This window comes from Mastacembelus armatus, chromosome 2 (genome assembly GCF_900324485.2).
Source record: "Mastacembelus armatus chromosome 2, fMasArm1.2, whole genome shotgun sequence".
Lineage (NCBI taxonomy): Eukaryota > Metazoa > Chordata > Actinopteri > Synbranchiformes > Mastacembelidae > Mastacembelus > Mastacembelus armatus.
In genome coordinates, this window is record NC_046634.1 from 9843083 (window position 1) to 9860634 (window position 17552).

The 17552-nt window shown below is 44.1% G+C and overlaps 1 protein-coding gene across 2 annotated transcripts in view; it reads left to right on the forward strand.

The window, feature by feature from the left end:
* The first annotated feature begins 251 nt into the window (after positions 1 to 251).
* ahr2 (aryl hydrocarbon receptor 2) overlaps positions 252 to 17552 on the forward strand; it is a 52957-nt gene continuing 35656 nt past the window's right edge. For both annotated transcript variants that reach the window (XM_026301435.1, XM_026301437.1), the window contains exons 1-2: positions 252 to 718; positions 8421 to 8608. In XM_026301435.1, coding sequence (XP_026157220.1) covers positions 663 to 718; positions 8421 to 8608 — 244 coding nt within the window. In that variant the 5' untranslated portion in view covers positions 252 to 662. The remainder of the gene's footprint in view (positions 719 to 8420; positions 8609 to 17552) is intronic.

Genomic DNA, 17552 nt, shown 5'->3' on the forward strand with positions numbered 1-17552 from the left:
TAAAAACAATTATTAGTTATTATTATTATTGTTATTTAAATGTAATACTGTAATATAATAGGATGACAATGTGGGGAAAAAAAAACAAATATTCCTCTTAAGGTCTTCCGGTTGGAATGCGGTTTTCCCGTCAGTCCTCGTCCGCGGGGCCGGTCCCGGTTGGCCCACATTCGGACCACCTTAAATATTCCTGCTCTCTCATTACAGCGACTGACACGAGCGCGCGTGCACGCAAACCGCGGACCGAGCTCGCGGCCGCGGCGGCAACCCTGTCAAATCACAACGGCGGTGACGCGCAGGCAGAGGACGTTCACAAAACCGTCCGAGGACTTTTTGGAGTCGTTTTAACGGCAGAAAGCCCCGGTATTCGGGCCGCACCGGCGGGGGGACACGTAAACACCGAGAACATGAGACGTGGTGACAGTTTGTTTACGTCAGTCTCCTGCTCGGACTAACTCCGCGACAGAAAGTCGGTTTTCTCTCCAGCTCAGACTCAGCCCGGGAGCGTTAAAGGCTTTTCTCTACCCCGTCTGGTTTTTTAAGGCGATTTTCAGCCGGTTTTCGGGGAATGTGAGTCTCCCAGACCCCTTTGGACTTACTACCCTGCATACAAAACCACCTAAACAGACTTTTTCACACTTTGTCGTCTGTAAATTCGCCACATGTCTACCACGGCGCTGTACGCGGCGAAGAAACGGAAGAAGCCGGTCCAGAAAATGTAAGTGAACAACAGACCCGCACAAAATAACAATAATAATAATAATAATAATATAATATTATAGTGTAATATAAACACACAGCGCCTCAGTCTGTGTCTAACATGAGACTGTTGTGTTTGACTAATCTCTAACATTACTAACACATACCTGTTGTACTCTCTGTACTGCAGTACTGCAGTGTAGTACTTTGTAAAACTACAGCTGTGGTCCACACTTGTGATTTTTAGGGCACTCAGGACTCGTGTTTCTAGAGAACCAACATGCATCGGTGCCTTCATGCCTTCGCCTTCTTCACACAGTCCAAATGTTTTGCAGTTTTGCACCTTTTTTCACGCAAATTAGTGTGTTTGTGCAGATGTTGACAGCTGTGCAAACATCTGCAGACCAGTCAGTCAGTTTGCATTGCAGCCTGTGTTACATGGGAAGTTCTGCTGTGTGTCTTCGATGGTGGCGGCCCGAGTTGTCCTGAGTTGAATCCATAAGGCCCGTAAAGTCTATTTTCCCTGCTGTGGTTATGCAACGTTGGCCAGCCAGACCGACATGATGCGAAGTGTCCAACAACACTGCAGGCCTTTTATTTTCCACCATGGAAAATAAAGAAAACTGTTGCTTGAGTTAGATTCAAATCTAATTATACCATCTGAGACAACTGGGCTTCCCAGACTGGTGCGTGCAAACGGGCCCCGGGCTTAAAAACACCAGAATCTCATTTTACCGACGTGTCCTGTGAAGAACCGTTCTCTGGGGGACATGTAATGACTTAGAGTTCATTATTTATTCGAAACTGTTATAGGCGGGGAGGTTAAGCAGTGGGAGAGAGAGTGAAACCCCACATCAGTAAGATCTTCATGCCACTTTCCTATGATTGTACTTCTGATTTAAGCAAACATGCTCAGCATCTTGTTTCCTCCTGGAATCCCCTTCAGGGCCCGCGGGGGACCCAGACCACAATTTGAGAAGTGCTGGTGCGTATTGTAGCAACAGAAAATTATTCTTCAGTGTGTCTGTGCAGTCGCAAATCATGTTTCTGTCATCTGGCTGAGTAGAAATCCTAAGGTGGTTCTTTATTAAAGTTCCTGCTAGCACTTTAGGTGGTTCTTCATGGAATCCTTATGGTCTTCATACACCTGCAGTGGGGATCAGAGTCTGCTAGAACCCTGTGAAGGAACTCTGGACCCCATTTTGGGAACCAGTGATTCCTAATTGAGCATATAAGCAGAGCGTTTCTTTGCCCCATAACAGAAACCAGGTCGCTGCATAGAAAGGTTCTAAACTGCAGGTTCTTCTGCTGTAAGAACACAGAAGAATCCTGTCTGCTTTGCACAAAACACAGACGTTCTTAAATCGATGCCTCCTGGCTCCAGAGAGGCCTTTACTGTATGTGTAAGGAACCCTAACAAAGGTTAAATAGTTCTGCATGGTGCTGCGGAGAACTCTTCATTCTCTTTAGAGACGTATTCTGATGCAGCATGCCAACTGCTCCTTCCTAGACCATTCATGGGCCTATAGAACATGCAGAGATCTTGTCCAAACAGTTTGTTATAGACCCTGCAAGGCACGTTAATAAGTTATAAGGGAGGTTCCCTAAAGCACTGTGTTAAAGTAAAATGCTACTCAGAGACCTGCAATAGACTGGAGACCTGTCCTGGGTGTACCCTCCCTCTCCCACCAGTGTCAGCTGGGATCAGGTATCAGGTCCAGCCCCCCCACACCACCACCCCTGGTTCTTGAGGGCTGCTGCCTTGCTTGTTTACCAACTATCCCTGCCCTTCCAGATTCTGATGGGTTGAACACACCTGACCCAGGTAATCAGCAGTCAGTAGAGCAGCGTGGTGGCCTTTGAAGACCAGGGGTGGCCACCCCCCGTTTATAGGATAAGCAGTATAGATAATGGATTCTTCATGGTGCTGTAAAAAACGTTCAGGGATGTTCTCTAATGCAATGCAGGCATGCGGAATAAAATTAAAGAACCTGCTGAGGGTTCTTTTCATAGCACCATGCAAAAAATCATTTGTTATAAAGCCTGTTTTATTTATTTTTTTTTTAATTCAAGGTGTTTCAGTGGTTCTTCTTAGACCCAGAGAGCCTTTGCGTGGTTCTCTGCAGCACCATGCTGAAGTGCACATAATTCCTCATTGTGTTTTTTTAAGTTTAACAAGCCAGACAGAGTGTTAACTGCTCCATACAGAACCACAGGGCCTGAGCAGGGAACCACGGCAGAACCGTGCCAGAACCGTGGTTTGAGTGTGTGTGTGTGTGTGTGTGTGTGTGGTAGTACCTGCATTAATCATAATCAGGACATGGAGCGAGAGCGCTCTCACGAGATGTTTCCACGAGGGAGGAGGGAGGATGGCGTAATCTGAGACTCGCTCTGTGTTTTCTCCTCCTCCTCCTCCTCCGACTGCCACAACATACTTTTTTCCTGCCTTTCCTTCTGTCTCTCTCTGTTTTTTGGGGGGTTGTTTTTTTTTTTTTTTTCCCCTCCCTCCCTCGACTCAAATTAACATAGTTCTGTGTCACGCAAACGGTTACGTAAGTCCGCCATGTTCACTCGCCTCGTCTTTGAGGAAAAGTGGCTCTCGGAGAGTTTATCTTTCTTTTCTTTGGGAGGAGGGTGTTAGTGTTGGTGGTGGTGGCGGCGTTGCAGTGAGGTATGAGTGAGTCTGTGTCGCCCACGGACGGGACTGGAGGCGGTCTCGGGGCAGTCTTTCCCCCCCGAGGCGCTTTACCTTTATGTTTACACTGCAGTGTAGAGCCAGAGCAGTTCGGTTTATGGTAACGCCTGAGGAAGGAAGGAGACACAACATTATTCACCTGCACTGAAGTTATGAAGCTAAGGCTGAAAGCCTGACATCGATACACCGCGTGGCCACAAGTATGTGGACACCTGCTGAAACTGCTTTTTCCTTTGCTGGGTAGTCTTTCCATATCTACACTGATGTCTGGCTGCTAGACCCCCAAGACAACAGCAGCTGCTTATAGTTCATTTAAAGCAAAAACAAAACAACTTACAACAGCACATCAGGAAATAAGAGAGCAGGTTACATCAGCTGTCCACATACTTTTGGCAAAGAAACGTATATACTTGTAAAAGCATCTGTCAAAATGTCCATTAAGAAAATACCAGGATTTTTGGTTTCTGTCTATTCCTGCTGCTTTTCCATGTTAGAGCAGGTACAAGTACCTCACAGTTAGTGGACTTTAGAGAACAGAGTTTTAGCACAGCGGCTGTGGAACATACATGCGCTGGTGCTTGTTCAGTGTTGGCCTGCAGATGCGTCTGAGTGCTGGTGATTTCGGTTTGACAGCACAAACTCAATGAACTGGCCTGAGCTCAGCTGGAATCGGACGTTGCTGCTTGTTGTTGTGGGTTAGAGCAGAGGTCATGCTGATGCTGATGGAGACACGCTGCTTTTCTCATGACTGACATGTGACTGACGCCGACCAGTGTCAAAACGCGGTGATCTTTCACTCTTAGTAATAAACAAACATCTTTTTTCAGATATTCCTATCTGCTTATCTATTTAAAATCTCTTACTGTTTGACTGAAGGTGTTTTTTTTTTTTTAAAAAAAACCACAGGAGGTCGACATCATCATACTTATGATTTTTTTTATATTTAATGTGAAGTAGTTCTCTGAACTCACAAGTTGTTTCTCATAGTACTTTAGGATGCAGCCAGTCCAGTACGATATGAAACTGTGGGAAAGACGAAGTTAATTTAGGAAATCCAGACGTGTGTGCACAAATAAAAACAGATGGACACATTTCAGAATAAAATCAAGGGGGAAGTAAAGAAGCATTTGTCTTACGTAAACGTTGAACATTCATATGCAGCATCACTGATCGACTATAACGTATTAGCTGTTGTTAGCTTTGAACCTTTCTCAGCCTGATACCAGCAGAGCTCTCACACTCTTGCTCTTTTTCCGGTATCATAACTCCATCAGGGAACAGACACTGAAATCGTATTTGGTTTCTTTTGTTCTGGAAAGGTGTCGTTGCCCCGTCGGAGACAAAGTGCCTTTGTACGAGCACAGGGGAGTGTTTCTGCAAGCCCAACACAACTCCACACACTCTCTCACACACACACTCTCTCACACACACACTCTCTCACACACTCACGCCCCTTCCAGGACAGATTTGGTAGATAAAACGAGAAGCAACAACACTGGCCGCTCATTGTTCTTGCAGGGAGTTGTGCCTGTCAGGAATGCAGCGATAGCCATCTCTCCTCCATTTCAGAGATGTTGTGTTCTGGAGTATTATTGGAAACAGATGTCTTATTTACAGGAGTGGGGGAAGGAGGGCTTCGTCAGGGCGAATGTCCACATTTTACACATGTATGTTACAGTGCAGCCGTTCCACTCAAGACACTTTCCTTTCACCTTTACTGTGATTTATTTACATTTCATTTTCCAGTCTGTCCTTAAATTTCTTTTATTTATATATATATATATATATGTGGTTCTTACTAAGCTTATATGAAAGCAGTAGACTTCAGGCGTAAGTTGTTCTGGTTTGACAGCTGGTGACCTCCTACATTTGGACGCCATCTTCACATTCCTTTTTACCACACTGTCTGTGGTATTTCATCCACACTCAGCCTTTCACAGGAGGCTCTTATCGTTTAGTTTGGGCTTGTTTCGTCTGAAATTCAGCAGTTTCACAGAGCACTGATTGTAAGGTAAAGACGTGAGTTCATCTTATTTTACTGTACTCCATGTCCAGCTAGTCTTTCTTTAGACATTTAACACGTCTAACTATTGATTTGATCAGTAGACACACGGTATTTTATTGGGAAGTAGTTAAACTGTGTAATTATACATTAGGTGTGCATATTATACAGCATCAAATGTCTGGCATCTACTGTAAAACTTCACTTTTTTATTGTACTTTTCATTTTCATTTGTTTTCTGCAACTTCAGGCAGCATTTAGACACTCCGGGCACCTTAGGTGATCAGAGGTTAAAGGTCAAAGCCACAGTAGAAAGTACAGACACACACAACCAGCTTCACACAACCAGCTTCACACAACTGGCTTCACCTGACCTGCAGACCCCAGCAGGAACGTCTGAATGTGGTTTAACCTTAGAAACCAGAACACATCAGTCCTGTTGAGTCGATCTGGTCTGTAACTGGTCACTGGTTCCATTCCCACAACCACATGCTCTGCTGAAGTGTCCTTCAGTGTGCCACTGAAGCTGTGAGCTGCTACTGACAGTTATTGCCCATATTATATTCCTGACAGCTGGTGAGGATTTAGTTGAAACATTCTTTTTTTTTTTTGCATAGAAATTGACAGAAAATAGTAAAAACGATCCCTGACAGCTTCCTAAAGCCCTTTCTGACAACCTCATGTTGCTCTTGTTAGTGTTTATATGTGAGTCCAACAAAAGAAGGGACGACCTTTGCTCTTTAGCAAGGCAGTAAATGTCTCTGAGGTGATTTTCTGCAGCAAACGCTGAGCATCAGTGTCGTCTTGGCCTTATGAGCTTTTCAGTCGTCTTCGTTAGATCGAGCGGTTGCTGTGTGAGCTCAGTAGCTGATATGATTTCAACACACTTTTATCCAAGTTGGCTCAAAGTAAAATGTAAACGATAAACCAGCATTCTTTCTCTGTTATGTTGGGGGAAAAAACTGCTCTCGTTTCGTTTTACAGGCAGTAGCTTGGATTTGTGTTTCAGCTCCTCTGGTACAGTTTGTGACTTCATGGTTTAATTTTGGTGAGACTTTGTTCAAGTGGATGCCTGTTTTGGTCTGAGAGTTCAGAAAATAATTGAAAACCATCTTGAATCATCTCGCCTACAGGTAAAAATGTTCTTAACCTTTTATTGAAGAGACTCCTAACCTAAAGTCTGTCCAATCAGATACCAGACTGTGGTTTAACTTTATAAAGTGAAAATCACCACGTAGCCCCCGTCGTCTCTGCAAACCAACCAGCCGACGGTGTAAATGAGAGGCAAATCCAGGGCGGGTCCGAGGTGCTCCACAGCTTCGCACCTTCTCTGGATGAAAGAAAAGCCCGTCTGTGCAGGGAGAGTCTGGTTTGAGTTACAGACGAGGAGCCGCTGGGTTTACCGCCGGGCACCGGAGTTTCAGTTACAGATACAGAGCTGCTTTCTGCTGCTCAGCTACATCTGGCCTGATGCAGCTGACCTGCAGCCCAACAGCCTGAGCGATCAGGCTTTATTCACCACATCAGAGCAGTAAAAACAACAGAGCTGCTGTGTGTGATGTGATGAGGCAGATATGGAAACTAATATGATTCGACTGAAGCGGCTGGTGTCATCAGGACTTTTGAATGCCCGTCTATAAATATATCTTATCGAAGCCGTTCTTAAAATTAAAATGGGTAACTAGGCCACCGGTGTGCAGGGTGATGAGTTTTTCTAGTATCTGCACACAGGTGGGCACAGTAGCTGCTTCAGAAATCTCTGGGAGAAATGAAAATAGAATTTTATTTATTTTTTTAAGGGTTTGATAGGAAATGATTTATCTACATATAATTAAATAATTGGCAGGTTATATTAACTGAGATCTAACAATCTAAAAGCTGCATTGGTAACAGGCAAACTGGAAATAATAAACCATTAATAACGTGAATGTAGCTCAGGCTGCAGTTTGCATTCAACCTCAGGAAGCAGCACTTTGTTGTAAATCCTGTGCATCCTAATGTACACGAGTCTCTGACAGATCACAGCTGAACACACAGGTGATAAACAAGTCCTGGAACAGGTGACATCATTGCACACCTGGTTCCCATGCCAACAGTGGATAGAGCGAGACAGCTTGTTCCTCTGCCCCTGGAGGGTTGAGGTGGTCCGAGCTTTGTTTTTTTTTTTTTTGTTGTTTTTTTTTTCATCCCCAGCGATCAGTTCAGCTCAGCTCGACTTGTGTGGACGTAGATTTATTCTCTGAACTTTGATTACATGAAAAAGCAGGTAAAGAGACTGTGAAAATTATGGGGTAATATAATTACTCCTCAGGGTGAAAAATGGAAAGCCTGTGTGTGTCATTGTGTGTGTTGTTTCATGCAACCACATCACACAAAGCCGTGAATCACCGGTAGGCTCAGCTTCCATCCACATTAAGTGCAGATTTTTAGCTGAATTTCCAGGAAACCCACAAAAGAGTGAATGCACATTTATATCCCCTGCAAATGTGTAAACAGCTGTTTGCCACTGGAGCTTTACAGAGCAACAAGGCACAATTTAAAGAGCAAACTGTGGGAAAACTGATGGGAATATTGTGTTTATGTCATATAATAATTCAGTGAAAAACACAGCATCACTCCCAAACACTGGACAGAATATTTGATGTTTTCCCTTTTTTGCCTCGTGTTTCTCTGTTGTAGTTTTCAGTGTCTGCTGTGTTATCTGTGTGTCATCTCAATTTATCCCAGCTGCTGTTGCACTGACGCACACGCACGTTGCTATACAGAACACATTTAGCCTCGAGCTTGTTTCTTGTACTCATCGTGACCTTTCTCAGTCTCAGCAAAGCTTTGATTCAAAGGAAACTGACCTTTTTGAAAGAGAGAAGTTTAGACTTGGATGTTTTTACCCCCGTGTCCTTCTGTTTGTCCTTGGCTAACCTGAAAACTTTGTCCGTTAAGTCACCTTCCTAATTTTCCTAAAGTAAGTGTTGTCATTGGGTCTTTGTCACTGTGTTCATGTTTTTTGCCCCTCTGTGTCCGTAGCCCCAAACCTCCACCTCCCGATGGCATCAAGTCGAACCCGTCCAAACGCCACCGTGACCGGCTCAACAGCGAGCTGGACAAGCTCACCAGCCTGCTGCCCTTCAACGAGGAGGTCAGGGCTCGACTGGACAAGCTGTCCGTCCTCCGCCTCAGCGTCGGGTACCTGAAGGTCAAGAGCTTCTTCAACGGTGAGTGTTGAAACTTAACGTGACGTGATGTCAGTGTTTTCAAAGCTTCAGCAGGTTAAACCTTCCAGCTTGCAGTGATTCACACAGGGTTGACTTTGTACCACTTTATCCAGACATGACAGGTCATTTATTAGAGTCAGAGCCGCAGTCTCACCTAATGTTTGGCTCCTGGTGCATGAGAGGATTGTGGTAAAAGGATGTTTTCTCTCTGGCTGCATTGTTAATGCCTTCTGCTGTATTCTTAAAGCCCGATGATGTACAAGGGGAATATTTTCTGTATGAGTGTGTTGAGAGACATTTTACATTTCGGAACTAAAACAGAGAGAGCTAAGGATAAGCAGTGGAGCAGGGATGATGCTCTCTAACCTCTTTTAAAAATCAAATCTCACCCGTGGGAGTCAGGAGAGTATTTATATTTAATAAAAAAAGTGAATTCTGCTCCATTTCTGTCAACATGGAGCAGCGAGGCTCTGAGCTTATTGAGGTCATTTCAGTTTCCAGCGAGCTTCCTCACATTGTTCTGCAACCTCTTTTGGAAACGGCAGCGATTGGATCCAGACGGCCTGAAAGACGAGGTTCCTGTTTCCAGTAAATAGAGTTTGGGGTGTGGTCATCACCAGCTGAGAGGCTATATCAGTGCAGGCTGTGAAATTTGGCCCTTCTGGCTTACCGTATATTTGGAGCCTAGCTCCTCAGCAACAGGAGGTGTGAAGTGGAACGACGAGAGGCGAGCATTTCTCTGCGTGCATGTGTGAGGACATTTGTGTCCACCTGCTCCGAGCTGTAGCTTCAGACGCTAACGGACATGTGAACGTCCCGAGCGTGTGAACAACGTGCACAGGATTTATGTCTCTACAGAAGCCTGAAGGCAAACATTTCACAGCGCCTAATGTCAGTATTGAATTAGTCACTGAGCAGAAAGGCTGCTTTTCAAGTCATTTATGCAGAAAAACAAAAACTGTGATTAAGTCAGTATAGTTTTTAATTGTTTGTTGGAGAAGTTTTGAGATGACTGTGGTAAAAATTTTTATTTATTTATTTTTTTTAAATGCATCAATTCAAAAGAAGTTTTTTCTGGTGTTTGCACATAAGCATCAGATTTGAGTGACAGTGCAGTGTTTGAGGTTTAATCACTGAAATTACAAATACCCTTTTGAATTGTAAGTGCCCACAGGTACTGATATTTTTGAAAGTCTTAGCTTATTTACAGTTAATAGTTATTGTTTAAATCTCTAGCTCTTCACGTGTGTGTGTGCTTTTTGCTGCTGAGCAGGTAGTGAGTGGACTGTGGCTTTTTAGAGCTTTTATTTTGAAAAAAGCTGCTTCCTGCCATGGTCCAAAACAAAGCTATGAGAGCGGTGGGGTTTTAGCTGGTTCAAAGACACATGTTACTGCTAGTATTAAATGTTCAGATCAGATTAGGGATGGGAAGATTAATCGATTTGTACCGATGTGCCGGCAAGACGCGAGTATGTTGGTAGAGCTGCTGTGATACAATCTGAGATGAAATCTGGATGCATCGGTTCATGCGTCTATGCATCCGTATAAAAAGGATCAATAGAATTGTTAGGGGCTGTATCATTAGATTAGGTAGGTTAGGTATGGCCTCTGCCTCTGCCAAGTCTTTCCTTATCTATTTTAAGCAGCATTTATGAAGTTAATGTTATTTTTTATGGTTCATTATATAGAATTGGGTTCCACTGCTTACTAACTTGGTTAGCACTGTTTCCTCATTGTTAACACTGAGCTTGTATTTGAGCTCGGTGAGATAAATGCGTCCATATTGTAACTGTACTAAAGCTTCAGACACAGCAGTTACACAGGACTATTTGGTTGTGTTGAATTATTATTGTTGAATTATTGGGAGTGAATCGTATCGTGTCACATCGGTAGTTCATGCATTAGTATCTTTAAAGAATCAGATCGAGGCAGCGTATCGGTCTCAGAGCAGAGATGCATATAGCTCATATGTTCACATCTGGGTTAGCTTCTGTTAGCTTCTGTTCCATGGGGTTTTAGGATAAGTAGGTATTTAACACTCAGCTGGTTGATGAATTTAGAGCAACTCATCATTTCACGAAAAGTTAGTTTCTGCTGTAATTGAAGCAAATAATAAATTCTCCCAGCATAAAGCAGTAAACAAGGCAGTCACAGTTTTGATCCAGCACAAACATCTAGGAAAGAGGTGATATATCACCAAATACTTCATAATAAAACTGCTCCTGCGTTCCCTCGAATAACATGAGAATGAGGCCTTCATTGCAGGAATCAATGGGGCTTTGTTTTAAAAGAGAGTTCAGGATGAAGAGTGAGCCAGAAGTCTCAGCCGCCGGCAAATAATCAATGAGTCACTGGCATTGACTAACAACCCTATCAACTCCCTGCATGCTATAGTGAGAAGCCGACTTACTGCAGCTTTCATGCATGTGGGTATCTGTAGAAACACCGTGTTCCTCGCCGTCTTCGTCAAAATAAAAGATTTCCAGTCATCTTTTTCCAGCAGCCTCTGCCTGTTGCCAAAGGAAGCAGACAACGGCGCCCGTTGCTTTGGACTCATCAATTATTTGGCAGCGCTGGTCACTTAATGTCGGCTAAACAAATGTGTTTGGAGGCAGCATCGGGAGTCTGGTTACTTTCAGAGTACTATGTCAATGTGGGGTTGTAGCGCTTTTGTTTTGAAAGAACAGATTTGACTTATTAACTGACGTGCCGGCGTGGAGTGGAGCGCGCACACACACACACACACACACACACACACACACACACACACACACATGCTGTACGATAGAGATTTAACAAATAATCAGCAGCAATTTGTTGAACTGTCACAACTCACCTTTTGTGCATTTTATCATCCAGATGACAAATGTATTAATGAAGAAAGTCATAATCATTCAAAATAATCATTAGCTGCAGCAGACCTACTTAAATCACTAAAGGGACTCGGAGGTTTAGATGCACACACCTTTGAGCCAGAGATAATACAAACCACAGTCTTTTAATATGTATCTGCTCAAATCCATGTTGACATACAGCTAATACAAACTAGCCAACTAACCATTCATGATCTGACTGAATTTAGTATCTGTGCTCTCTAACAGCTTCGCCCAGTAGCCAATCATTTTGTTTTTGATTGCAACACACACACAGCATCCATTATTTACGGGAGTTATTACAGGCCGAGAACAGATTTATCAATAAGTCGTGATGATTTCACTGATTTGGCTCCTTGTCTGGAAGCAGCGCACTGGAAATACTCATGTGCTGCATGTAGTAGACAGATATTTGAGTTGTTACAGTAGAACACACACACACACACACACACACACACACACACATACACGTCTTCCCCCACCCCGACCTACACCTCCACCCATTTCTTGGCCGCTGATCCGTCAGTCTCCCTCCTACTGAGCCCCACCCGTTTCCTGCAACAGCCCCTGCAGCACCCCGGGGCCCCTTTTCCTTCGACTGTTCAGCGTCTTCCTCCTCACCTCCTACATCTGAAGTTCACAGCTCCTCCAAACTCCAAACCCGCCTTCCCACCTCAAACAAACGCTGCACGACTCCAACTTGTTGTTAAAGCGGGGAGAGCTGTTCGCACGGCAGGCCCTCACCAGGACAACTCGGGGCTTTATGCATTCATGAAACTCTCCAGCACACACTGTGTTCCCCCGGTTTCTCCTCGTCTTCGCTGCTTCAAAGGTTTCCTTTCAGGTTGACTTTTAGTGCAGGCCTCAGACTTCATTTGAAATGCATTGTGGGGCATGTCATCCAGCATTTTAGGCATTAGAAAGACCTCATTACTGTTGCTTCTGAGGTTTTGTGTAGTGACAGGTTTGATTGTGCACCTTCAGATGAATTCAGAGAGCACTGAATCTGAAACCAGTAAAAACCCGTTTTCATGGTTCCTGATGATCATTTATGGTTTCACCATGAAGTGAAAACTTCAGAAGAAATGTGGTGTGACTGGGCTGAGACGTCACTTGGAGAATGTTTTTCTTTGCCTTAACCACCAATAGCTGTGAATCTAAGTGTGAATGTGTTTATCAATATGTCTGATAGATTATCAGATTCATTCTCCAGCCATGCTGTGTCTAGTTGATATTAATATCTCTGTGTCCAGTTCTCTGCTCTTCTCTGATTATAAACGAAAAGAACCTTATTTGCTTAGCCAGTTGTTTTCAATATTGAACATAAACGTGTGTCAAGAACATTAGGTCTGTATCCTCACAGCTCTGGTCCCTTCCTCTGTGAAACTGGCCTGTAACCCTGCACTGTGCTGCTGCGTGTGGCCCCTGTGCAGCCCAGACGCCGAGGGCAGCAGGAGTCTCTCAATTAGATTATTCTTCATGAGGAAGTCAGATGAACCACAGGACCTCCGAGGCTGAGAGAGCCTGGTGTTCACTACCAGAGACATGCTTCTCCCACATGGACTGACGTCTTTATCTGCTGTGATAAAACCCTTCAAATACAGTCGCCCACCTCCTGTACCTCAAGGTTAGGAGAACTGAGTGACAGATGCAAGCTGGTCAAAGTGGCCAAGCTTTTTAATCAGACCCACATGAACGCATGAGATAAAATATCACAGACATGGTGGTGGTTTGATGCATCACTGAAACATATTTGCAAATGTGAAACCTGACCTGAAACCCAGAAATATTCAGCTGACAGAGACATGCATCAAGTCCTCACAGTGGAGAGGCTGGAGTTATTAATATTATTGATCAACTAATCAAACTTCTCATTTCTAATAAATTGGTAAATCAGTCAGGAACTATCAGATATTTCTCTCTCTGACCAAAATAACAAGGATGGTTTTTCCAGTCTTCTGAGAACTGTTGCCACAACAGCGACGCTTTTAGCTGGTCTGTTTTGGTTGAATGTTGGATCCGGGTGCGTTGTCGTCGTCAGCCCGGGGAGGAGAAGTGAGTTCATTTGTCTGCTGAAAAAGAAAAGGACATTCACAGCTTCAAAAACAGGCTGAGTGAGTGTCTGCAGCCTTGGTGGCCCCTTCATTGTGACTGCAGCGTTACCAAACACACCAGTCAGAGTCCCAATGATGGCGAATTTCCCAGCATGCCTGTCAGCGAACAAAGGCGACCCAGGAGTGTAAAGGCTCATGGGAAGGCCAGGCCGGCGTGTCGGTCCAGCAGGATGTGGCTGAGAAAGGAACGCTCTGTGTCCGTCCCCTCGTCCCCGTCTCTCCCCCAGGGCCGGGCCACAGGACTGGGCCGCCAGCTCAATGGGAAACGCCCGGAGGTTCAGTCTCATGGCTGACGCTCACAACGCCTGCATTGTTCAACGCTGCGAAGATATTCGGATCCAGACCTCCCTCATCTTCAGTCATGGCTCTATTTTTGTTCTCAGTGTCTCTGTCTGCGCCTCCTGTCTCTGATTCTTCTCCTTCGCCTTCATTTACCACGTCTTTAACTTGTACAAACCTAGTTAATTAACTTTTTGTGCTTTTCATATGTGGAAGAAGATTCTCTACTGGTTTGTCACTTGAATATCTTCACGTATACTTTGTCTACACATCTGCTCTATTGATTTTCGTGGGGTCAGTCTGGGATCACACAAACAAACGGGGACAGCAAACCTGCTGTACCTGCAAACACTGTGCAGGTGAACTGAGGAGAACTGCTGCTGCTTTAAAGGCACAGGATGCTCACAGAAAGACTTTGGGACTGCCGGCATTATTGGAGAAAGCATCCTCGCTTTGTTTTTAGTGTCTGAAACTGCACTGACTGTTGGTATTGACTGAGAAGCCGATCAAAAGACCACAAGGAGACACAAATAGGCTGCAAAAAGATGCAAAAGTGCAACAAAAAGACCATAATGAGAGGCAAAACAACTATAAAGAGACACAAAATGTCCAAAGCTAAAAGGCCAAAAAAAAAAAAAACAAAGTGCAACAACCTCAAAGAGATGCAAAACTGGCACAGCGAGTCACAAAACAACTACAGACCCAAAATAACCAATAAGAGAAGAAAAATATGCTGGATGACTCCAAACAACATCTTGCTTTTATGTAGGAGTGGTGAGGGGTGTTTTACATATCTGAGCCTAGGGGCCCGTGCCTTCATAACCCCTCCATGCCCAAACCATATGCTGCTAGTTTCTAAATATGGACCTAGACATAGTTGGTGCTTTACATCTAACCTAAGTAAATTAACAGTGATGAAGAGCAGAGAGAGCCAGTGTAATTTAGCAAAATAAAAGCACACAACGCAGGGCTCTGACTGCGTTTCAGTTACACTGATCTGAAGACTGTACTTCTTTCTTCCGTATCATTGGTGTGGGAGGATGTGTTTACTTTAGCACACCTGAGATCAGTTACAGTGACAGATGTGAAAGTGAAGGACGGTGTGTTTTACAAGACACGGGGGAGCAGCAGCTGCTAATGTGCATAGAAAATAACAAATGCTTTGTATTAGCAGACTACGAGGGATTCATGTTTTCCTCTCATTTTTTAGTTGAGTGAAGTATTTGCCTATAATGTCGTTGCTTCTGATGAGGATCCTGTGATTCCTGAAATCCAGTGCGATGAATCTGAGGTTGCAGCATTTTTCCAGAGGATATGTTTGGGTTTTGGAGTGAAGTCTTCATTCTGCTGTTGATGAGGCCCCAGCAGAGGAGAGTTCTGGCTGTGGAGAGCCATAATTTGTGGTCTTATAATAGCTCAGCTGAACTTCCCTCTTCTGCTGGGCCTCAGGAAACACACACACACACACACACACACACACACACGTACATACACACTTGCTTTTTTTTTTTTATTTCACATTTGGTATTTTCTTGCTCTCTCCCTCTCAACACCCGTCCATGCGTTTTCCAGATGTGTTTCCAGCGGAGAGTTTCGGGCCTCAGTCAGTATTCCCAGCAGATTAAAGCTGCTGGAGGTTGTTGGGTTTCCTCTACCTGAACCCTCCGACCCCCGGCCCGACCTCTGATCAGTCTCATGGCTGACCAAGGAGATGGGTGCAAAGGTCAGGGGTCACTGTGTTGTAACGGATACTGTAGGCTTGGAGCTTTTAGGCACAGACTGACAAAACAGTCAGCAGCTGACAAAACACTCACTTTACAGTATTTGTCCATTTTGGCTTAGAAGTTAGACTTTCATATGGGCAAAAGCTCCAGAACCAGCCAGTAAACAGACATTGAGGGATGACTGTTTTGTCAAAGTCCTAAAAGTAAGAAAAAGTTTGAACATCTGCAGTTCCATCACAGCTTCGTCTGCTCATGAAGCCTGTGATTTGGTCGAAAGCTCCAGAATAAGCACGTAGTTGGAGCTGGGGTTGTTTTGGCAGAAGCTTTTGGAGCGCAAACCTCATAAGTTCTTCAATCAAGTGAATCTTTTCTGTTGAAGATGCTAGTTTTTTCTCTGCAGCCGACCTGACAGTAAAATGACTTTACCTCTTAACTGCAGGAGTGGTAACTTCGGTTGTGGACGTGTCTATTTTCCCTGCTCTGTGACTGACAGGCTGAGGTTTCTCATGCCGTGCCAATGTACGGTGTCCTGTATGATCCAAAAGAAGAAGAACCCCGCTGTATCAGTGATTCTGCTCTGAAACACAAGTGCTGCAGCAGACTCACAGTTTGGCAGGACTCCCGAGCTGAGTAACCGCTGTTTGGAAACAGATGCCCGCCTTAACGACGTTTGGTGGGACCTGCCTGTGTCCTCAGGCGTTCTGGGTCTCACTGATGTGCTGCAGTTAGGCAACTTAATCAAAGCTGGGATTTTGGTCAGAGAGAGGGTATTTTTTTGTCTCAAATCACAGGATTGAGCTGGTCGTAGCAGCTGAGGAATGTTAGGGACTTTCTGAGGTGTTGCGGTCTGATCAGGGAAGTTATTTTCCTCTGCTAAAACATCAGTAGATTTGGGAAAACCATGATTTTGACCAGTCGCCATCACCCTGAAGATTGTCCAACCCCACTGTTAAAGGCTTGGTCCTACAGTTATTCTTTATAATAAGTGTCAGACTCGTTCCATCTGTTTTGTGATGGCTTCTATTTCTTCACTTTTTAAAGCAAGACACTAGTTTTAAGATAAAACATTTAGACATTTGAAGATACAAGATTAAAACCCTCAAAGTGTCACTGGCATTTAGGTTTCCATTGGTCTGGAAGTGATCAAATAATTACAGTCATTTATTTCTATTTATGGACTCCTGCACTTCTTGTACAAAGGTAATTAGACTAATCAGAAAGCACAATAACTTATAACAACTATACAAAAAGCAATACGCTCCAGGGTTTGCAGGTATTTTATATATGATGCAAATACATTTGTTGCAGCTGTAATTTCGAGACGCAGATTTACTTTGACTCCTTTCTGAGTTGATTTGATTGATTTCTTTCCACAGTGACTCTTTGTCCAGTGTGTCCCTTTGTTCGGTGAAGAGGATTAAGAAAAGAAAGAAAAAGAACTGGTTTGTTTCAGTGGAGTCTGAGCACCGATGTTTGCATTGGCAAGAGACAAGGTCCAACACAGAGAAAGACCTTTAAAACACTGCAACAAACCGGTTTTGTCAACACAGAAGAAAGCAGAGAACAGGACAGAAAAGCAAAGCAGGCCATGTTTTAGAGTACGACATGTGCCAAACCAGCAAGTTGGAGAGCGGTAAATGGTTGTTGATGATTTCATGTCTGAGGGCTTTGTTATGAAGGGAAATGTCTGGGAATCTGTCTTCATACACTGCTGTAGTTTGGGTCTTGTATTTTAGTTACTTTTGTGATTCAGGTGTAGGACTGGCAGTTTTTCTGTAGTTCTCTCCCACACCAACCTTGTGTGTGCGCGCGCGTGCGTGTGTGTGTGCGCGTGCGTGCGTGTGTGTGTGTGTGTGTGTTCTTTTGTCGTCCAAAATCTCTGAATAACCTGAGTGAGGGACCCTATTGCACTGGGTGACATGTTTCTTTGTTATGAAAACATGGACACAGTAGT